General features: G+C 57.1%; 1 protein-coding gene across 1 annotated transcript; it reads left to right on the top strand.

Moving 5' to 3' along the window:
* The first annotated feature begins 277 nt into the window (after positions 1-277).
* Mmp15 (matrix metallopeptidase 15) lies at positions 278-19,694 on the top strand. Its single transcript, XM_004843135.4, has 10 exons — positions 278-1,149; positions 11,348-11,496; positions 12,092-12,217; positions 13,357-13,664; positions 14,009-14,170; positions 14,726-14,979; positions 15,366-15,504; positions 16,344-16,494; positions 16,641-16,756; positions 17,811-19,694. The coding sequence occupies exons 1-10, from the start codon at positions 1,000-1,002 to the stop codon at positions 18,251-18,253; spliced, it is 1,998 nt and encodes a 665-aa protein (XP_004843192.1). The 5' UTR covers positions 278-999; the 3' UTR covers positions 18,254-19,694.
* Positions 19,695-22,253: the final 2,559 nt, after the last annotated feature.

Raw genomic sequence — 22,253 nt, 5'->3', positions numbered from 1 at the left:
ACTTCGGTCCCTCCCCCAGCCCCAGCCCTCCTCGAACACCTCTGCCTCAGTATTCCCCATTTCCACCCACCTGGCACGAAAAGGAGATTTTTTTTCTTTTTTCCCCGGGCAGGGAGACCACGCCTTCCTGTGCGCCCTCCCTCTGAGGGGGATCGAGTTGGGGGTCACCCCAGCTCCCCAGAAGCAGGGATGCAAGTGACGCGAGAAAAACTGGAGTAGATATGCTGCCCTCCGAGGAGAGTAAAATGGCCACCCACCTACCGGGGGGTGGACAGCAGGCACCTGCTATAGGAAGCCTCGCGTTAGGGTAGTACCGCCGGCTTCTGCCTGGGTCCGCGCGCTGGGGGCGCGCTGGCCCTTTAAGAACGAGCGGCACACGCGCGAAGAGGAGGAGGGCTGGAAGGGCCAGGAGCCGCGCGGAACTCGCCGGGGACGTCGGGCGCCGGTTCCCTGGCTCTCTCGCTCACTCGCTCGCTCGGACCTGTACCCTGCGCTCTTCCCGGCACTGCCTGGGGGGACCCGGGCCCTATTGGGCGCGGCAGCCAGGGGAGTCCCTGGGCGGGAAGCGCGCGCTCTTGGCAGCGCCTGGCCCTGGGCATGGACAGAGGGAGCTGGACGCACAGAGGGCGCCGCGGGACCGGGCGGCCGGAGCGCTGAGCCAGACAAAGGCTCCGGAGTCGCGCTCGCTCCCGGCAGCCCGGCCCGGGCGGTGGGCGCCGAGGCTGCGGGACTCCGCGACAGAGAGCACCGGCCGGTCCCACTCCCCCACGCCGGCTCCCCGCACCCGGACCTGCCCTTCCCACTTCACCTCGGCCTTGGGAATTTGCCGAGGGGACCTTAGCGGCTCTGGCGGGGACCCGGAGCCGAAGGTCTGCTGTGAGCCCGCCGGGCGGGGAGCCAGGGAGCGGCGCAAGTTTCCAAGCCGCGCTCGGGGACCGGGCGCCCGCGAGCGAGCGAGCCCAGTGTGCAGTGATCCGGACCAGGCTGGGAGGCGAAAGCATGGGCAGTGACCAGAGCGCACCAGGACGGCCAGGCAGCCTCCTTGGCGGCCGAGAGGCGGCGGCGCGGCCTCGACTGCTGCTGCTACTGGTGCTTCTGGGCTACATGGGCCGCGGCGCAGCGGCGGAGGACGCAGAAGTCCATGCCGAGGTTAGGACCCCTCCCCTGCCCCTTGGCTGGGAAATAAGGGAGAGGGAAGCTACGCCCGCAGCCAGGGTCCTGGAGGTGGGGGAGCGCAGCTGCGCCCCCGACCCGGGTAGGGTTGACGGGGGAGGAGGGACCGGGACCTGCCCCTCCCCGGCTCGCCCGCTGCGGCGCACCTCTTTGAAAGCGCTGGAGGGCATAGGGCTCGCTCCGGCTCCCAGCCGGGCTGCTGCTGTGAGCACTGACCCTCCCGTTACTCAAGGCGTCTCTTCCGCCACCCCCAGCCCTTCCTCTGGTCTTTCTTTCCCTCGCGGGCAGCTGATTCCTCGAGAGCCCGACTGGCGCGCTGTGGCGCTCTCTGTGAGTGGGGAGGGGGCTGCCGGAGGTGGGGACTCGGGCGGAGTAGGAGCTGGGCAGCCCTCCTGCTTAGGTAGCTTGTGGCCTGGGTGACACGGTGCGTCGCTCGGCCGGCCGGGGTGGGGGAGGGGTGGGAGACGGCGGACTCAGGTTGCGGCGGCGGCGGCGCTTTGGCGACTTTCTTGCGCTCTTGCGCGGAAGCCTCTCCACGCTGGATAAAGCTCCAAGGGAAAGAAACCTCTCTCCTCAGGCATTACTTCCCATGAGCGCCCTAAGGCGAGGCCTGGGTGGGAGGGGGCTAGACTTCGCGCCTCTTTTCTCTGGAAGCCCGTCTGACTTCGCTTCGTTGATTCCTCTCTGGATTGGTCCCGCGGGAGACCAGGCATGGCCTACCAGCTGGCCCAGAGCCTGTGGCTCCAGGGAGTCTCCCAGGGCCATCTCCTTGCTCCAGAGCAAAAACAGGGTCTGTTCTTCCCTGACTTTTCAGACGTTGCTACCTGCCCCATAGGAGATGTGAAGACTGGGCGTGGAGTAGAGAAGAGAGGACCACCCTGGAGCCTCCTCTGTGCCGGGCCGGGTTGTCTCCCGCCTCGGTGCCCTTGGGCTGCCCGGGCTGCGGGCCCAGCGAGCGCCTGAGCGCTGTTGCTTTTTGCAGCCCGGCCGGTGCTCCCTCCCAGCCCTCCTCGGCTTCCCCACCTCCCCCGTTTGCCTGGGAGATTTTTCCGCTGAAAGCCTGCTCCTTCCCCGCCCTACTTTTATAAAAGCTTGGAGGAAGGGCTGGGGATTCCTCCCAGGCTCAAGTTACACCTCCAACCAGTTCCCTACCTGCTCTGCCCTCCCACCAAGGCCAGGCCAAGGAAAGCTTTGGGGAATCGGGCCTTCTCTCTGCAGCCCTTGCCCAGTCTCCCTGCCGTAGCCACGCCCCCTCCCCGCCCCCGGCCCCTTACACAGGCAGCAGACTCAGACTTAGGGGCACCCGCTGGTGGGGATTGCCCCTTAGCCTGTGACCCAAGTACTGGGTGGAGAGTGCCGGGGGGGGGGGGCACCTGCCACTGGAATACCAAAGAATTTCAAGTCACGGATTCACCCTTAAGGGGTTCATAATTTATTGAGAGATGGCATTTCCATTCTCTAGTGATTACAGACCAAGCTGCAGTTTGGATTTGGTGCTTTGCGAATGGGCATTCTACATAGCCAGGGGCTGAGGATGCTGGACCTGCGATTTGAAGGCCTTCACACTCCCTTGGCTTTTAACAAGTTAATCAGCATGCGCACACACACACCCCATGTCCTCCTGGCTGAGGAGCTCAGCACCACCAGGGAAGAGAGCCTAGGCTGCACTGAGGCCACAAGCCATGGCCTTAAGCCTGTGGTCGCACTGGCTACAGATTGCTGACTGGCCCAAAGCCTAACTCCTGGGAGTCAACTTGGGTTGGGCCAGGGCTGTGGCTGGAAAGGACTGGGAAAGGTTTTTGTTTGTTTGTTTGTTACTGGGGATCAGACTTGGGACCTTGCACTTGAGAGGCAGACAGCGGAACCACTGAGCTAAATCCCCAGCCTTGGAAAGGTTTAAGGAACCTCAAATGTTAGAATTCTGACACTGTGGCTAGAAGGCTAGAGATAGGTGGACTGACCTAGCTCCTGGAAGTGGCTTTGGGGTGCAGGCTGCCTCTGCAGTCCCATCAGAGCCCAAAGAGTCCAGTGGTCCCTGTAGCCTAGCCCATCTGCTCAAAGAATCGTGAACCTAGCTTATACCTTGTCCAGAGCCTCCTGCCTTGGAAGAGGGCTCTAGTCCTCACCCCCAAAATGTCCACAGCACCAAATCTCTGGTCTGCTCGTGGCTGGGACCTTCTCTGAGCACCCTGGAAACTGAGCCAAGCCCAACCCTGTCCTCTTCCTTTCACCCTCCCAGTGTGGAGGCATTGGGGTTTCACCAGGCTGAGAAATCTGGAAGGCTGGCCAGAACCTGATGACACTTGTAACCTGCCAGGCCCCCACCCAAAGAAGACTGTCTCCCTTGGTGAAGCCAGCACTGACCTGCTCTGCTGTCTCACTCCTCCACTTGGATGTCAGTCAGGTCCCATTTCTAGCCTTTGTGTACCGGAGCCCCACCTGGCTGAGGTGCCCGTTGTAGCTCTGGCCAAATGGGCAGACTCCAAGCCCCCATCAGGTTTGGAGTCAAGTCTGCCCTTTCTGGGCAGCTCTGGGCCAACTTCAGTGTCTGTGGTTTTCACTGGATAAGCTGTCTGTCCCCCTGCACCGGTCAAGATCAGAACTTTAACTCTCTCATCCCACCCAGTGGCAATGACCCAGGCTGCCCAAGTTCACAGTTATGCTGCCACCACTACCAAAACAGACGCAACCACCTTCTCTGAACAAACCCAAGAGTATCTTTCTGCCCCTACCTGACCACAGGGTGAGCAAAAGGAGGAGTGGGATCAGCTTGAGTTCTCACTTTGACCTTCAGGTCTGAGGCGTGAGTCACAGCCTCAGGCTCCCTGTGCATCCGTCTCTACTCACATTTCATTGCTGGTCCCTGGGGATAGCCCTGGTGGAGCAGAGACTGCAGATGCCCTCTGCCTACCCCTAAAGAAAAAGGGGTTCTTTTTAGTTCCTGTCTCTGGGAACCTTCAAAAGCTGAGTCCTCTCCTCTTGCTGCTAACACACCACTCCTCTCCACCTGCTGTGGTTCAAGACTCAGGCCGGGGACTGGGATCTGATGGGGCCGTGGCCCTGTGTTTGGGCAGCGCCTGGACCCAGCCATCAATCATCTCCTTCCAGGGAACAGCATAATGTGTGCTTGTCTGAGCAGCATATGGTCCTGACCTGTGCGTGGTGACTCCCAGACAAAGTTCTTTTGCCCCACTCAAGAAAGATGGAGACTTTTAAAAGACATCTCTGAATTGGGGACAGAAACACACCCATAACTCCCCAAGAAGAGTTCCTTTAAAAGCCGGGCACCCACCACCCAGATCAAGCGCAAGCTCAGAATGGCAACACTGTGGGCCTGGAAGAGCTCCTCCCCACCAAGCACTTGGTTCTGGCTTGGTTCTGGTCCTTTTGTTTCTTGGTCCAGATGTTCTCTGCCATTGTCACTGCTGCCCAACTTGGAGTTTGGCTTCTGCCAGGGGCAAGCTGTGGTGGCATCACTGTTTCCTAGCTCAGATCAAAGTTGGCATCCTTGATATTGTCCCAAGACTTACATGGCTAGCACTGTAGGACACTCAGTTTGGCAAAACCCCATAGCCACTCTGTTTTGAGCATGGAGAGTCAGCAGTAGATAGGGGTTGAGAGTATGGCCCTGGGAAAACCCACAGGTAAACATGGGGACCTGGGACCCTGAAAGTAGCTGACTACTCCAGGCTTGAGACACACAGTAGGTGCCTTCTGGCTAGACAAGCTCCCCCCAAGGGCTTGACAATTAGGGCTCCCATGGGGCTGCTCCCCAGAAGGATGTGTGGCAGGGATCTCTGGAGATCCTGGTGGGGCTGGACCCTTTGTGAGAGATGGCACACATTTTACAGCGTTAGACAAGAATGGCACAGGAGTGTGAGCTGGGCTTGGGTCAAGGGAACAAAGAGGAGACCTTTTACCAGATCCCATTCTGGAGGGCAGAGGAGGAAAAGCAGTAAGACCCACCCTGACCTTTGGTGTCAGGACGGATAGATGATGGTCAGCCTTTAACTGGCCCTTGGAGATGTTCCCCATCCTACTGCCATCTGACAGTTGCCCCACCAGAGCTGTGAAGCCCAGAGGGCCAGGGTCTGGGTCAGCTCTCCAGGGTTGACCTGTTGGTATGGTCATGGGACCTCCTGCTCCTTTTCCCAGGAGTGACTGCCACCTTGGAGAAATGAGGGGCCTTAGCTCCCTATCTAGCACTTACAAGCATGGCACCTGATACATAGGAAGGAAGTGTTTACAGATTAGTGGCAAAACTAGTAACTGAGAAGCAGGGGCATTTGCTGTTGGGAAAATCACTGAACCTGCCTGAGCTCAGTTTACTTGTCTATAAAATGGTAAAAGAAATAGAACCTATGTGATGGAGTTACTGGGGAGATTCATTGTGTTTATGTGTAAAACACTAAACAGCTGTGTGCAGTCGCTGCAAATGGGGCCCAGAGAGGCTCGGGTATTTTTTGTGTTGTTTTTTTTTTTGTACTGGAGATCGAACTCGGGTCCTTGTGCTTGCACAGCATGCTGTGAAACACTGAACTAAATCCCTGGCCTCCAGTGTTATTTTTTAGCATCTTCCACATATTAATTCTATCTTGGACACAGCCTAGGGGTGTTCTGTAAGTGTTGTCACATTTCATTCTGTTTAACTCTTAGTGCGGGTGCTACATTACCTCACTGTAGCTGGAGTCCCCAACCCCAAACTGCAGGTCAGAGGTCAGGGTGCCACCCTGGGAGCTCCTGTGGAGCTTCCTCCAGGCTGGAGCCTGCTGGGCCTGAGCCAGGCAGAAAGGAGGTTTCAGGGGTGGAGCCAGAACTGCCCTGAGCTGTGAGCTGAGAGCCCCACCCACCAGACACCCTGGCCCTGCCCTGTGGGTAGCCTCATCTAGGAGTCACCTGCAGGGAGAGTTCCAGGTGAAGCCACAAGGCCTGGCCCCCCTCCAACCCGGAAACTCCTGGCAAACAGAGGCCTCTTTTCACCCCACCCCTGCCCACCTACCAGCCAAAGGACCCATTTGTTTCTTCCTCCAGATTAACAAGTGTGGGGATGGGCTAGGTGGATGCAGGGTAAAGAAGTGGCAAGAACTTGGGACATGTGCCTCCCTCTTGTTTCCCTGACTTGACATCCCCAACCATCAGAGTCCCTGGGTCAGCTTTAGCTCAAGTAGTTACTCCTCACTCTGGACTTTCCCAATCATCAGAGTCCCAGCCCACACCTGCAACACTCCTTAAGCCCTGCAGTGGAAAGCAGATTTAAGCCCCAAGTAAGTACAGATGTCCTAGAACTACTTAAATGTGCTAACTGCTTAAATGTGGGCCATGCCAATCCAAAAGGTATCAAGCAAGCCGCCTAGGACTGGATGGCCTGGTCAGTCCCCTTTCCTTACTGTCCTTGGGGCTAGCTTCATTTGTGCTCTTAACCCTGTCCTGCATTGATTCCATTTTGCAGAAGAGAGACTGAGGGTCAGAGAAGTTGTCTTAGCCATTTTAGTTACTCAAAAGCCTTTATATGGATAAGCAGTCAGGACCAGGGGCAGAGATGACACTGGTAGGCCAATTTCTGGTCAGTGTGAGGAAGAGCTTGCTGATAGTCACTGCTGCCCAAGATGGAATGGGCTTACAGGCAGCAGGAAGGGGCCCGTCTGTGCAGGGGTGTAGGTTGGATGAGTCCTTGGCCCAGCTGTGGTCCATGGAGGTCTAAGGCAGGTAGTGGGGCTTAATGGCATTGCAGCCTCTTCCAGCACGAGACTGGATGTGTCTGGCACCTGCTCATGATCATTCAGTTGCTGCATGGATTCCTGGATGGGGCAGGCCCCATGGGCCTAGAGTGCATGTCCTGCTTCTTACGGGGTCTCTGGCTGCCCCAGGACTCATTCCATTCAACACCTGCTCGGTGTCGGGTGTGGCTGGGAGTGCAGAGCCAGCAGAGCCTTGGCCTGATCCCAAGAGCCTTGAGCAGCAGGAGTATGGGGTCGGGTGACGGGCACAGTGAGGACTCCGTAAGCCCATGAAAGGTCTGGGGGCTGAGTTCACCGTTGGTGGCCCTGACAAGCCTCCTTTTGTCCCTGGCTTAGCAAACCTACCCAGCCCTGCTTAGATTGCAAAGAATTAGGTGAGAGGCAAAGCAGAGCCTCCTTATCACTCAGGTTCTGATAAGGGCCCTGTGGAATGGAGCTGCCTGCATGCCGGCCAACTCCACTGATCCGAGGCCTGGAAGAGCTGGCGGAGGCAGGAACAAGCTCTGGCCCCTGCCCCCATCCCCTACGGCTGCTTACTGTACTGTATTGATCTGGCGGCTCTTTCTCAGACGAACCCTCCCTGCAGGCCTGCCTCCATACTGTCTCAGCAGTCCTGGGGGAGGGCGGTGGTGGCTCAGTGCCCAGAGCCAGCCAGGGATAGAGGGGAAGGATTAGATGCCCTCCCTCAGTGCTGTGCTGGACACTGTTCCTGAGAAGGGTCAGAACCCAGTTTGCCCACCTCAAACCAAGAGAAGCAAGGAGCACTTCAGCAACAGCCTGAGATCTAATAGCACTGCTGAGTCCAGTTCTAGCCTGGATCAGCTGTGTGACTGGTTGGGCAACCCTCCGTGTCTATACCTTGCTGTCTGTAAGAATAGGAGTGGTGACATCTTTACCTTTCAGGGGTAGCTGTGAGCATTAGATGGGGTGAAGAGAATGGAGAGCTTGGCCTATGCCAGATTCTCAGATGCTGCATTTATGGCTTCTTCCTTGGGGCCAGGAATCCTTCTTCTGACTCCTGATGCCCTGTCTTCTTCCTGGGCCAGCCACTCACTTGCAGCATTAATAGATACTAACAGGACGAGGTCTGAAGACTGAGAAGGAAATAGCTGAGAGAACCAGGGTCAGGGTCTCCTGCAGCGCCCCCCACCCTGAGCTACCAGTGGGAGGGGCCCTCTCCTCTGCCACTGGAGCCCTTGTGGAGTGGGAAACCAAGCCCTGGTTCAGATCCTTCCTCTACTCTGCCTCTGATGGGACCTCCTCGAGCCTCAGTTTCCCCACCTGAGAAACAAAGCTTTATCTGCTTGGCTCACTGCTCCTGTGAGATTCTAGGTGACAGGAAAGGGAGGTACCTTGTGTAAGCGACAGTTTTTACAGGGACTTGAACACAGCCCTGCCCCACTCTTGGACTGGAAGTTCACAGCCTTGGGAATGGTTCTCACCTTTAGCTTCTTCACAGCAGAGTGCTCGGTGAGCTGAGGCTCTACCTGGTGCTGCCCCCCACCTGGAGGCAACAGCACCTATGCAATCTCTTCCCCCTACTGTCTTAGTAACTTGTCCTCACCACCCAAGCTTGTCACCCTTAGTACAGTGGCAGTGCGGTGGGAAACTGCCCCCTGGACACTGGGAGAGGAAAAAGCCCTCACCCCTACGGGTGGTGTCTGCTGCCGCCCTGGTAGATTTATTGGCACTTGGCATTCAGCCATCCTGAGCACGTGTCTGCCAGAGGCAGGCAGGCCGTCAGCTTCGGCTTGTCATCCAGAGGCTCGGCTGCTCTGCCAAGGCCGTGATTCCGATTACCTCCCCCTGCTACCCAAGAGTGTCACTGGCCTTCCACCTCTGGCTTTTCACTCCAGCAGTGGCTGCCCAGGGTTTGATGTTAGCCCGAAAGTGAGATACACCTGTGGCCTCCTGGAGACTCAGTGCCTGTCTGTGAAGGAGGGGCCACAGGCACCCTGGGGGTCCTTCTGGAAGCCCAAGCTGGCCCTGGGATTGAAGAAGCATCTCTGCCCATCCCTTCTGCTGTTCTCTGGAGCTCTTCCCTGCAGACAAGCTAGCTCAGCTTTCCTCCACTCCCCTCCCCTCTTCTCTCCCCAGGGCCCTGCCTGAGCCTCCTGTGCCCTGCCCACCCCTCCTCCTGTCGCTCTGCAGACACCGCTAATCAGCCCCTCGGTGGCCTATGATTGCACTCCCAGAGATATTTTTACCTTATGCAAATAGGTGATGTAGAGGTGCCCTCATCTGTCAGCAGCCAGCCCCCACTGAGCCCCTGGCTCCAGCTGAATGCCTGTTGCTGTTAGAGCTGGCCCAGCACTGCAGCCTTGCCTTCCCACTGCTCCGTGCATCTTCAGGAACACTCTCCATTAGGGGGAGAGGGTAAACCCCCTCCCCCCACCAAAGAAGCTTGGGAAGAGCAGGAGCTGTGCCCTGACCTGGCCAGTGTCTGGCAGAGCTGAGGGAAGGTGGTGAGTGAGGAGTTTTTGTGGAAGGGCATGGACTACTCCTGCCTCCCCAAGCTATGCCTGGCCAGTTGCCAGTGGCATGCCTCAGGGACAACCAGACAGGTCCCCTGGTCTCCATCATTTATACATTCACTGAGCATTGTCCCATTTAACCTTTTAGACCCCAGGAGATGAGGCAGGCCCTAAATCAACCCCCTTTTACTGGTAACAGCTGAGGCCCAGGAAGCATGGAATTGTGCCTGATTACCAAGCCTGGCTTTGCCCAGCACTGTGTGTCAGAGCTGCCTGCTGTTTCTCAGCTCCATGTCTCTGCCTCCTTGCTCTGGGCCTCTTCCCTGGGTCTGCAGACCACATAGCAGTGGCTGCGCACCCAGACTGCAACTCTGGCAGCTACTCTGCACTGTGCCCTGGGCTCAGTGGCCGCTCTGCCCATCACAGCCCAGGTGCTGCTGAGCTGGGAGGGGCTGGCAGATGGCACCGAGGACTCCGGCACCTGAGGAGTTGGACGTGACAATTGTGCTAGGGAGATGTGTGGGTGTGGCCCAGGCTGGCAGGCATGGGGCTGTCAGTCCAAAGCAGCCACTGTCCTGCCTCAGGGTCCTCCATGTGCAGCCCTCACCTTCTAGAGCCACTCAGAGCAGACCGGGAAAGGTGAGGAGGACACACTTACATGTGACAAGGCCCACAGCAGCCCCCGGCCCGGGGTCTCCCAGGGTGACTGCAAGCCCTGGAGGGCAGGGCACTTCAGCCATGCCCCCCCATCCACCAGCTGGCGTAACACCTGGCACAGAGAAGGTGCTTAGAAACATCTGGCAGGATGAGTAATGAATGGATGGATGGTGGATGGGTGAGATTTGCCCAGCCACCTCTGGATGGGGATGGATGTACCCAGATGCTTTTCCTAGGGCTATCTCTCAAACATCCCAACAACCCCATTATTTCCCATTTTGCAGATGAGGAAACTGAGGCCCAGGGATGATAGTTTGTGGCAGAGCAAGGACTCTGCTTCAGGCCCTTGTCCCACTCTCCCCCAGGTCTAGGTGGGCTACCTGAGTCTGTTCTCCTCCTGGGAGACTTAGGGCCTGCTGGGGAGCCACACCGATGTCAGGTTTTCCTATTTGGTGAGGTCTTGGAAGATTTTGTTTTGTGTTTTTTTTGGTACTGGGGATCGAACTCGGGTCCTTGCGCTTGTGCAGCAGGTGGCAAAACCACTGAGCTAAATCCCCAGCCCTTTTGGAAGATTTTGAACCCTTGAGGGTCCCTGGCAGTCTGCACAGAGTGGCAGGGCCCACCCTTGAGGGACCAGTGCAGTGATAAGGGTAGCTACTGTAGTCTGTCCATATTCACACAGCTTTGTCCTATTGGGGCATGTGAACAATATCACCTAGTAAAGCATATAATGTGTCAGATGGTGCTAAGTGCAGGGAGGGAGGAGAGGGGTCCAGGGTATAGCAAGCAGGAGCAGGGCCATTTCTACATAATGTTAGAGAACACCTCTCCTGCAAGGTTGTGTTGAAGCAGAGACCTTAAAGAACTGAGGATCTAAGTCTGGAGTGGGGGAAGAGCACTCCAGACAGAAGGAACAGCACATGCAAAGGCCCCGAGGCAGAAGTGAATGCCAGCTGGACTGGATGGTTTGCGTGATGTCAGAGAGTTAAGGTGGGGTTGGGGAGTGAGGCCCTTGTAGGTGCTGTAAGACTTGGCTTTTCGTCTGAGCTGAGAGGTTTTTCAGGGTTCCAAGCAGAGGACTGACTGACCTGACTTGCTCTGCCCTTTGCTCTCCTCTTGAGTGAAGCTAGATGAGGAAGGTGGAAGCAGGGAGGTCAGTCCAGGGGCTCACAGGTTACCCAGCCAGCAGTGATGGCCACTCAGACAGGCAGTGGTGGTGGAGGTGGTGAGAAGTTGGGAGCAGGTTGTGCATGCCTGGAGGCGGCAGTGCCAGGACTGGCTGACAGGACTGTGGCTTCTTTGCAGAACTGGCTGCGGCTCTACGGCTACCTGCCCCAGCCCAGTCGATACATGTCCACCATGCGCTCTGCCCAGATCTTGGCCTCGGCCCTTGCGGAGATGCAGCGCTTCTACGGGATCCCCGTCACGGGTGTACTCGATGAGGAGACCAAGGCGTGAGTCCCTCCTCCCAGCTGCTGTCAGACCTCACGGGCTCCTCTCCTTCCTCCGGCCTGTTCTAAGGAGGGCCTGACAGTATGAAGTTTCCAGAAAAGAGTGGCTTGGGTAACAAACAGCAAATGATTTGTTTCTCCGTGTCAACTCAGACTGGGCGCAGTGGCTGCCTAAAGCCTTGTGTTGAGACTGGCAGGGGTACGGGGAGGCCAGTACACAAGCCCTGGACAGGGCATCCTCGCTAGGCCTTGCTCTCAACCTAACAGAGGTGAGCAGACCTAAAGCCACATCTTTTAAGAAGCACAGAGCATAACAGACCAAGAACAGGAGGTTCTTGGGTGACACTGGTGAGAAGGGGTTCGCCCTTAACAAGCCACTGCTGGGCACGAAGCCTTCCAGTACAGGAACATTTTGCCTGTTTTACTGGAAATAAAGGTTAAGTCTCCCCACCCCCCACCCCCATCAGATCCACAGCATGGACGGCTGGGAGGTAGGAGGGGACTGGAAGGAAGTAGACTGCATGGGAGAGGCAGAGCCAGAGGAGGCAGGTATGTTGAGGGGAGGCTGCAGGCTCACCCCTCCATACCTATGGCCCAGGTGGATGAAGCGGCCTCGCTGTGGGGTGCCAGACCAGTTTGGGGTGCATGTGAAAGCGAATCTGCGGCGGCGGAAGCGATATGCCCTAACTGGGAGGAAGTGGAACAACCACCACCTGACCTTCAGGTAGGGGCCCAGCTGTCCAGCCAGTGGTCCTGCTCCTCTGAGTGGGCTAAGCCTCACTAGGGCTTCTGTGCCCAGTAGCCTACCCCAGGAGGCTCAGCTTAGACAGTCCAGCCCACTCCCATGCCGAGACCAGCCACACACTTGAGTTTCCCTACAGAGAAGGTCGGAACCCTTCGAGCTGCTTCCACTCCAGCCTTCTCTGCCTCCCACTAGCCAGCAGTCTAGGCCGGCCTCACCAGCTCCATGGGGTCCTGTAACAGTACATCTCCAGGAAGGCTGGGGTGTGGGAATCCAGGCACCCATCAAGATCAAGTGGGCAGGCAGCAAAGCACCTGCAAAAACCCCAGTTGGGCATTCCCCTGCTTTCTGCTGAGTCCTTGAGCAAAAACCCGAGTCAAGTGTGCCTCTAACCATGTAGCATTTCCCTAGGGCCCCCTTCCTGTTTCAGTCCACCCATGGCTCCACCTCCAGCTCTGTTTCCCAAGAAAAAGCAGCTCCTGTGATCACTTAGACCTCCGGCCCCCAAAGTAAATTCATGCCCAGCTAGCCAAAATGCCCCTTTCCATTTTTTCATGGACATCTTTCCAGCACGCAGAAGCTTGATTAGTAGTAGTTAATTAGAAGCTTAATCAGGAGTGGCCTCCTCACAGTGTACTATGTGCAGGCTCTGTGCTATGTGTTCTTTGTGAGTTATTTCATTTAATACTCACAGGGAGCCCAGAAAGAAAGTATGGCTCCCATTTTAAAGATGAAGAAACTGAAATTCAGAGATGTAGTCCTTTGCCAAAGGTCACACAGATAAAGTGAGAGCAAGGCCTACAACTGGGGTCTGCCTGGCCCCGGGGTCAACATTCAGAAGTGCTTGGCCTGGGTTTCTCAACCTCAGCCATCTGCATCCCATTCCCTAGGTCTAGCCACAAAGCACCTGTACTTTTATTTACCTACTTTCTTACTTAATATCAGTTTGTTTGCCTACTGCAAACTTACATAGTGATATTTTAATGAAATGCCAGGTTTGACAAATTCTAAATCACGTCACAGTAAACTACCAGGTGACAGTGACAGCCTTAGGTGTCTTCCTTGGGGACAGAGTAACCCTCAGGCCCACATCCACTCACATGTCTCCCTGCCTACTGCAGCATCCAGAACTACACAGAGAAACTAGGCTGGTACCACTCAGTGGAGGCGGTGCGCAGGGCCTTCCGTGTGTGGGAACAGGCCACGCCGCTGGTCTTCCAGGAGGTGCCTTACGACGACATCAGGCTGCGCCGGCAGAAGGAGGCTGACATCATGGTTCTCTTTGCCTCTGGCTTCCATGGAGATAGCTCACCATTTGATGGCACGGGTGGCTTTCTGGCGCACGCCTATTTCCCTGGCCCTGGCCTGGGTGGGGACACCCATTTCGACGCAGATGAGCCCTGGACCTTCTCCAGCACTGACCTGCATGGTGAGGATGACTAGACTGGATGGGGGCAGCGCCAGAGCTGGGTATAGCCCCTCTCAGTGGGTTTAGCTGCTGCAGAGTTGGATGGGAAGAGCTTCCCCTGGTCAGGTCTCAGAGCTGTGCATACGATTTTGGTCTGCTGTCCTATCATCTCCAGCGGGAGGTAGAAAGAGAAGAGTTTGTTGTATCCATTTCTCAAATGGGGAAATTTGAGGGCAGAACTCAGAGCAGCTCAGTCTCATCCAAGAGAAGCAAGGGCAGCCTCCATGGCAGCCTCAGCGTAGGGGGCCCGGATGACCAGCTGCTGGGGTGGGTCAGAGTGACCATGCTGCCCGCTCTCACCACAGGGAACAGCCTTTTCCTGGTGGCAGTGCACGAGCTGGGCCACGCGCTGGGGCTGGAGCACTCCAGCAACCCCAGTGCCATCATGGCCCCATTCTACCAGTGGATGGACATCGACAACTTCCAGCTGCCCGAGGATGATCTCCGGGGCATCCAGCAGCTCTATGGTGAGTGGCTGCCACTGGTGGGCCCTGCTTGCCTGCTCCCAGCTCCCAGCCCTATGACACTTAGGCACTGCTGCTAAACCACTCTGGAGATGAGGAAACAGGCCCAGTGGGGATCAGTGATTTGCCCACATTACTTGGTAAGTGATGGTGTTGGAAATCAAACCCAGACCTCGCCAATGACAGGGCCTAGCCCTCAGAGCCCTTGCTGTGGTTCCAGGGAGGGGCCGTGAGGGAATACAGGTGACCCTCGTTCCCTCCTCAGCCTCAGCAATACTCCTACTAGTCCAAAGGGGTCCCAGAGTCCCAGAACCCATCCCTCCCTACCACCGTGCCTGGCTCGGGCCTGTCACGGGTTCTCCCCTGGGTGCTACTGCTCTATCCCTGAGGATGATGGCAGGTGGAGGAGAGGGGTCTGCTGTGACAGACAGGACCTTTCACTCGTGTGCCTGCTGCTGCGGACTTGGGGTCCCCGGATTCTGAGTAGCAGAATCTGGCAACCAGGCTGCGTTCTGGGGCTGCTCCTCTCTCACTCTTGCTCCCTGCCTCTCTCTGTAGGCACCCCAGATGGTCAGCCACATCCCACACAGCCTCTCCCCACCATGACACCCCGGCGGCCAGGCCGGCCAGACCACCGGCCCCCTCGCCCCCCCCAGCCACCACCACCAGGAGGGAAGCCAGAGAGGCCCCCAAAGCCAGGCCCTCCAGCCCAGCCCCGAGCCACAGAGAGGCCTGACCAGTATGGGCCCAACATCTGTGATGGCAACTTTGACACAGTGGCTGTGCTTCGAGGAGAGATGTTCGTGTTCAAGGTCTGGTCCCACCCTCCTGGTGCCTCCCTCAGCCCCAACAGCCAAGCAAGCTCCCACCAAGCCCATGCAGAGCCTTGCCCTGCCTGGATGCTCAGGCACCTCTACCTTTCCCTCACTGAGCAGCCCCTGGGGGCCATCAAACCCTAGACCCTAGATGAGAAGAAACCAGCCCCAAGAGGATGATAAGGGTCACAAAGCAAGCTCAGGTGTCACTGCCAGGCCCGAGCTCTCTCCCTAGGCCTGCCCTGGCTCTCCTGGAAATAAGTACTTGGTGGTACTCAGTGAGCCCCTGGACTCTCCCTGACCCGGGAAGGGGCGGTTTGGGGAGAGGGCCTCCCCCCGCCAGGGCAGCTTGCCCACCAACACCTATACCCCCTGTCCCTCAGGGCCGTTGGTTCTGGCGAGTTCGGCACAACCGTGTCTTGGACAATTATCCTATGCCCATTGGCCACTTCTGGCGTGGTCTGCCTGGTGACATCAGTGCTGCCTATGAGCGCCAGGATGGTCGTTTTGTTTTTTTCAAAGGTGAGCTGGGTAGGTGTTGGGGGAGGGGCTGGGTAGCCTTCATGCTCAGACTTCTGACCCAGCTGAACCTGAGAGGGGAAGAAAGGCAAAGGGTTGCAGCTCAGGTCTCATCCTGTGGGCTACTTGGGGGGACAGGGACACCTGGGTGGCTAGTGTACCTGGAAGCAAGGTGGTGATGGTGTAGAGAGAGGCCAGGGCAATTCAGCAGGCCTTTGTTTCAGAGGCTGCCTGGACTGGGGGCAAGTTTCTACCCATTGTCTGTAGCACAGGGGCTCAGCTCCATTTCTATCCATCCTTGCTTGTTGTCCTCACAAGACCAGGTTTCCCAAGCCTTCTGTGGTGGTTTTTCTGCATGACAAAGGCCTTGAGGGGCAGCACCCCTAATGGGTGGGCTGTGTCTCCAGCCCTGCTAGCTTGAGCCTCAGTGAGGCAAGAACTCCCTGGGGACAGGGCTGAGCCCACTAAAAGTGAGGACTCTGAGCCATACACCTGTCACCAGCCCCAAAAGCCAGGCAGAGACTCTGTTCCTCTCTACAAAAACTGGGAATGAAGGTCCATGTATAGTGTGCGGGTGTGTCCAGTATAAGCCGCTGACTTGTACATATGGAAACAAGTGTGTCACCAGTGTCCATGAGTGTCCAGTGAGTGGATGGGGTGAGCAGCACATGTCCTGGGCATGTGGGCGTCAAGGCTGTCGTGTACACCAGTGTGAGTGATCTTGTGTATGTGTGAGTGCCAAGATGGGCAGCAATGAGTGTGAATGGGTTTGCAGGGCCAGAAGAGCATTTCCTGTGGCCCCTGCCCGCAGGCCATCCTCCCACGGCCTCCCACTCCTGCAGGTGACCGCTACTGGCTCTTCCGAGAAGCAAACCTGGAACCTGGCTACCCACAGCCGCTGACCAGCTACGGCCTAGGCATTCCCTATGACCGCATTGACACAGCTATCTGGTGGGAGCCTACGGGTCACACCTTCTTCTTCCAGGAGGACAGGTGAGTGGTATGCCCCTCCTCCAAAGGGCAAAGGCCTCCACCAGGCTCCTCACTCTCAAGCCTACCCAGAAGAGCCCACTGCCTGTAGGGAACAGCACCAGCCTAAGCAGGTCTCTAGGTCCACAGTCTGCTGCTTCTGATCACAGGTACTGGCGCTTCAATGAGGAGACACAGCATGGAGATCCCGGCTACCCCAAGCCCATCAGTGTCTGGCAGGGGATCCCTGCCTCCCCCAAAGGGGCCTTCCTGAGCAATGATGCAGGTAATCTCCCAATCTGCTCAACATGTACCACACCTCATACTACCCAGGCAGGGGACAGGGCTTGCCCAAGGTCCCCCAGTATTGTGAGGGCATGTACGGGGGCCACAGCCTTTCCTGCATCATCATCCCCTTCTTACCAAGAGGCAGATTAAACCAGAGACCTTGAGCTATATGCCTCAAATCCCACTGTCAAGAAGCTTCTGGGGAGCCTTGCACTTCATGGGGTGGGATTGGCTCAGTGCTGGTGTCACATATCTGCCTGGAAGGGAAGCCTAGTCTCTGTCCCTATCACTGAGCTACAGGGAGATGTAGCTCTTTTAGTTCTCTAGCAGAGCCTTTGGTGCATTTAAGAAAAACCATTAGCCTTGGTCCTCATGGTCTGGACTCTCAGGCTCAGGGGAAACCTTGCCTCCTTTGCCAGTGCTGGGGCTAGTTCCTGGCCTCTATGTGTGGGTGTGTCACTCTGCAGCTGCTCTGACTCGCCCTTTGCTTCAGAGCTGCCCTTCCCAGTGTCAGTGGGATACAGGCAAGGAGCCCAAGGCCAGAGAGCCAGTCCAAGGTGGCAACTAGTTCCGCTCTGGGTCTGTGCAGCCCCAAGGCCACATAGCCACACTGGCCTCTGGGATGAAGCCAAACCCAGGACAGGGCAGCAGGGTTCTCTGACTACAGGCCCCAACTCAGCAGGCCCCTCTTGTACCCTGTCAGTCTAGCCAGGTGGCCCAGGATTCTAGTCAGGTCCTTGACACAAACCCATCCAAGCCTCAGTCTGGCTGCTGTAAGTTGGAAAATAATGTATTTCAAAATGCTCAGGGAAGGAAGTGAGAAAGGAGGGTTTTTGTTTGCTTTTTGTGCTGGCTTATTTTGACTTTGGTGCTACGGATGAAAGCCAGGCCCTCGGGCATGTTTAGCACATGCTCTACCACTGGGCTACATCCTGAGCCCCAAGGCTGGCGTGTTAAAGCCCCCTAAGCATGCCCTAGTCTTCTTAGAGAGTCTCCACCTGGTGGCAGGTGGGGCCTGGCCTGAAGCCACTGTGGCCTGCTTGTCCCCACAGCCTACACCTACTTCTACAAGGGCACCAAGTACTGGAAGTTTGACAACGAGCGCCTGCGGATGGAGCCTGGCTACCCAAAGTCCATCCTCCGGGACTTTATGGGCTGCCAGGAGCACGTGGAGCCCGGACACCGATGGCCTGATGTGGCCCGTCCACCCTTTAACCCTGATGGGGGTGCAGAGCCTGGGGTGGATGGTGACGGCACAGAGGGCGATGTGGACGATGGGACAGGGGCAGACGGAGACAAGGACAGGGATGGGGGCAGCCGCGTGGTGGTGCAGATGGAGGAGGTAGCAAGGACGGTAAATGTGGTCATGGTGCTGGTGCCCCTGCTGCTGCTGCTCTGTGTCCTGGGCGTTGCCTATGCTCTGGTGCAGATGCAGCGCAAGGGGGCACCCCGCATGCTGCTCTACTGCAAGCGCTCCCTGCAGGAGTGGGTCTGACCTACACCTCCTGCTCTGAGCATGTGGTGCTCGAGGGCTGGGCAGCGCCTGTGGTTCCCTGATGGTTCCCTGGAGCACCCCAGCAAGGGCCTTTGGGGACACAAGTCTGGGTGGGGGGTGGAGGCCCCTCCCAGCCAGCACACATCCCCTTTGAGTCCTTTCTCGTTTACTTAAGCCCAGGTATCTTTTTGTCCTTTAGGCACCTTAGTTCCACATTTGTTCCTGCTTTCCTGACCAGGACAGGTTGCTTAAATTTTTTTAATGTGGTTCTGCTCCGGACAGGAAATCAGGCCCCCATCCACCTGTGGCTTGGCCATAGCCAGAAGAACAAGGGACAGACAGTCAGAGGCCCACCTCTAGAAGGAGACACAGGGCTGTGAGCTTCTTCCAGCTGTGGCCTCTCCTCAGCCTGAGCCATAGTGCCATAGTGCCATAACCAGGGCACTATGTTTGCCTGAAGGAGTCTAGCTGGGTCTCCAACCTCCTGAGTTTCTCCACCTTAGGGAGAGCTTGTCATCCAGGGGCGGTCCCCTTTCAGGGGAGGCAGGACCCATTGAGGCTTGGTTTCTTCCCAGCCTGCTTCTGACAGCAACTCCACTCCCTCTACCTGAGAATCCCACCCCATCTGGCCAGGGGGCAGCTCCCACCTACCCCTCAGCCCATGCCTCCCTCCCTGTCTGCAGAGGCGCCTGGGCCTTCCTGACCAAGGACCAAAGGGAGCCTGCTAATGCCCTCCCCAAACGCTAGCACTGGCATCAGCTCTGCCCAGACTTTCCTTCTCTCAGCTGTAACCTACATGCTCTTCCCTGGGCCTCCTCCCACCCTCCCCCTCATGCCACTATCCTCAGAGGTCTCAGAGCTTGCCCAGCTTCAGGCCTCTGCTGCCACTGTCCTGACCCTTGGGGAGAAAGGGGCCTGATTGGTACCCAGACTGGTTTCCACTGAAGTGCCAAAGACCAGGCTTGGAGGCTGCCTCCTCTCCAGCTCCCTGTTCCCCAGGAGACTGCTGGGGACAGGCCAGCAGTTCGTCCCCCCATGCAGACTGTGGAAGCCCTAAAGAAGCCCACTGTGGCCTGAGAGAGCCCTCTTCCTGGGTTCTGCCAGAGAGTGGGTAGGGATGCTCCTTTCTCTTTTCTTTCCTGAAGTCAGCAGGAGGCTGAGGCTGCTGTGGGAAATGGTACTGTACAGCCGGCTCCATCCCCCCTGCTTCCCTGCAGCCCTGAGCTAGTGGGGTGTGCCACCCAGGACCCCCAAGGCCACTGGGGCAGGAGGTTCTCCCTGCCTCTCATCACTTGGCACTGAGTGTGGGTCCAGTGCCTCCCCCCAGTCACCACTTCTGCAAAACTGGAGAGCCAGCAAGGGGTGGGGGTGGGGGTCTGGTGTCCGCCCCATCTGTTTATTTCTGTAAATAATCTGCACTGATTAAATGTATAGCCGGCAAGTGTGGCCTTATCTGTAAGAGGCCCTCAGCTGCAGCTTGCAGCCAGAAGGGGCTGCAAGTGGCAGAGGTTCAAGTCCAAGCTAGGATGCCCACAATGCGAAGGAGACTTTGTTCTCAGATCAGTGTGGCTCCTTCCCAATGGTCAGGGCTTGGGGGAGGGGGAGGCGCCTTCCCCCATCAGAGCACAACAGCAGGTCAGCCTGACAGATGGGGCAGGGAAGAATACAGAATTTATCTGCCATTCATGGGTAATGAGAAAGGACCGTGCAGCTTCCCATGTGCCCTCCAGTTCTAGGAGGGGTGGGAAGAGCTAAGCCAGGCCAGTGACCCAGACTGGGTTCTGGGCAGCCTGAGAGCTGTCTTGGACAAGAGCCCACAGCTGGGCACAAAGAGAGTTGGGAAATGAGGCCACTTTGGTTCCAAGAGTTCCTCTGACCACTCTGTTCAGAGAATACAGAACACCCAGACCTACGCCTCATCTCGGATGATGCAGAAAATCCCACCACTGGCCTGCTCAGGCAGCACGCGGTGGCACCTCAAAAGTGCAGTGACCAAGGCGATGACAGATAGCCCTGTGCATAGGCGGCTGTAGCTGGTAGCGGGGACGGCCTTAGACCCACACCCATGTCCTCAGCCACACCTATTAGCTGCTAGGCTGAGACCCCGGAATGCAAAGTTCAGCCTTAGGAGGGGCCCTGCTCCAATCGAAGAGCAGGCTGGGTCTTGCAGCCTGTTCTGGGCCCCAACCCTCCCCAGCCCCCTTGATCCCACCCCTTCCTCTCTTTGTGTGGTATGGGCTGAGGAGAGTAGGAAGCCCACAGCCTCTCAGCTCATCTAGGAAGTGGCCTGTGAGTTCCCTCACCACAGGGGCCTTGGCATCCACAGCAGATCCAGAGCCCACACCATCTTCTCAGCTTTGCTGCTGCAGATGCCCAGGATCCCACTCAGGGCCACCCAGAAGCTGAGGGGTCCCCAGGCAGGTGGAGGGCAGCACGAGAGGGACGGAGAGGATGACAGGCTCCCTCACTGCACTCTTCCTCAGAGCCAAGCCCAGAGGAGAGATTTGGCGAGGCCTCAGATCCTCGGGAAGCCGCCTGAGCCTTCCACCCCTAGCCCCCAGCTACAACCCCAGAGAAACTCAGTGTCCAAAGGGACAGGCTGTGGGAAGAGCCCTGTTTATGCTCTTGGGGGATGGGAGAAAGAGGGGTGCAACAGCTGGGCCACAGCCCATGCTACCCAGGACTTGACCCCACCTCCTCCCCAGAATTCACAGAAGCCTCCATCTTTAAACCTTTTTATAATGTGACTATAAGCTAAACTCAGTTTGGACCCCTCATGGCCCCCATTCCCTCCGCACCTTTTTTCCTTTGCATTTTGCTAATTCCCAAGAAGGAACATCAAAACATTAAAGATGGACAAGAAGAAAAATAGAAGTCAGCACAATTCTGTCAGTCAGTGTCAACAGTTTGGCATTTCTGGCCAGGCATGGTGGTGCATGCCTATAATTCCAGTACTTCAGAGGCTGAGGCAGGAGGATTGCCACAAGTCTAGTGCAAGCATGGGCTACATAATGAGACCCTGCCTCAAAAAATCAAAAATAATTTGGCATTTCCTTCCAACTTGTTTTCTGAGCATTTGTGTAGCTTGGAGTTGCAGTGTAAAACATCCAGAGCTTGAACCCTAACCTGCAATACCAGAGCTACAGTGGAAGGAGTGAGCTGACCTAACTCAGGCTGTCTCAGATGAATAGAGGCTGGGAGGCTGTCAGGTGCTGGCAACAGGCCTGGCACTGGGCACAGGCAAAGTGCATGACTGTGAGCCCTGCTGACTAGCATGCTCACATTTTACTTGGGAGGAAAAATGGGGCTCAGAGGAAGTGACTTGGCCAAGGTCACACAGCAAGTGAAGCCTCAGGCTGGGGTCAGGTGGACTTGCCCAGCAGCCCAGCCCCACCCTACCTGGTGCTGCAGGAGACTCAGACTGCAACGAGGAGGCCCCTGTCTCCTGTTCCCTATATTCTGTGCATCTAAGACCCCAACAGAGCCTCCTTTCAGGCCAAGGCTGGGCTGAGCTGGCTGCTTCCTCCCCCTCCAACTTGGCAGAAAAGCCTTTTTGTTGTGGTGCACACAGAGGCCATTCTGCAGCTCACGGAAGGAATGGCTGCTTCCTGTCCATCCACAGCTGCCTAGGCCACAGAGGGACACTCAGTATAGGTCCATGAGGAGCAGGGCTTCCGCCCCTCTGTGTCCTCCAGGCCTGTCTCTGGGGCCCCGGGCCGCTGGGCTTTGTGTGCCCCTCCCCCACCCAGGAAACCACAGAAGGAGGTGGGGCCTCATCAGCTATCTCAGCAGATGCTGGGCTCCCACCCCCAGCCCACTGCTCCTGACTCACAAACTACTGGCAGAGACCCTGTCCCACATGTCCCCCAACTTACTTCCCTCTGTGCCTTTACTTCTGCTGTTCCCTCCCCTGGAAAACCCTTCCCCGCTCCTTTCATCCTATCCAAATTGCACAGATTCTTCAGGGTCCAGATTGCAGCCTCATTTTTCCATATTCCTG

The sequence above is a fragment of the Heterocephalus glaber genome, unplaced genomic scaffold, assembly GCF_053883595.1.
Source record: "Heterocephalus glaber isolate CG9 unplaced genomic scaffold, H.glaber_assembly_v1.0 deba00000071, whole genome shotgun sequence".
NCBI classification, from domain to species: domain Eukaryota; kingdom Metazoa; phylum Chordata; class Mammalia; order Rodentia; family Bathyergidae; genus Heterocephalus; species Heterocephalus glaber.
This window is presented reverse-complemented; position numbering and strand designations above follow the sequence as displayed.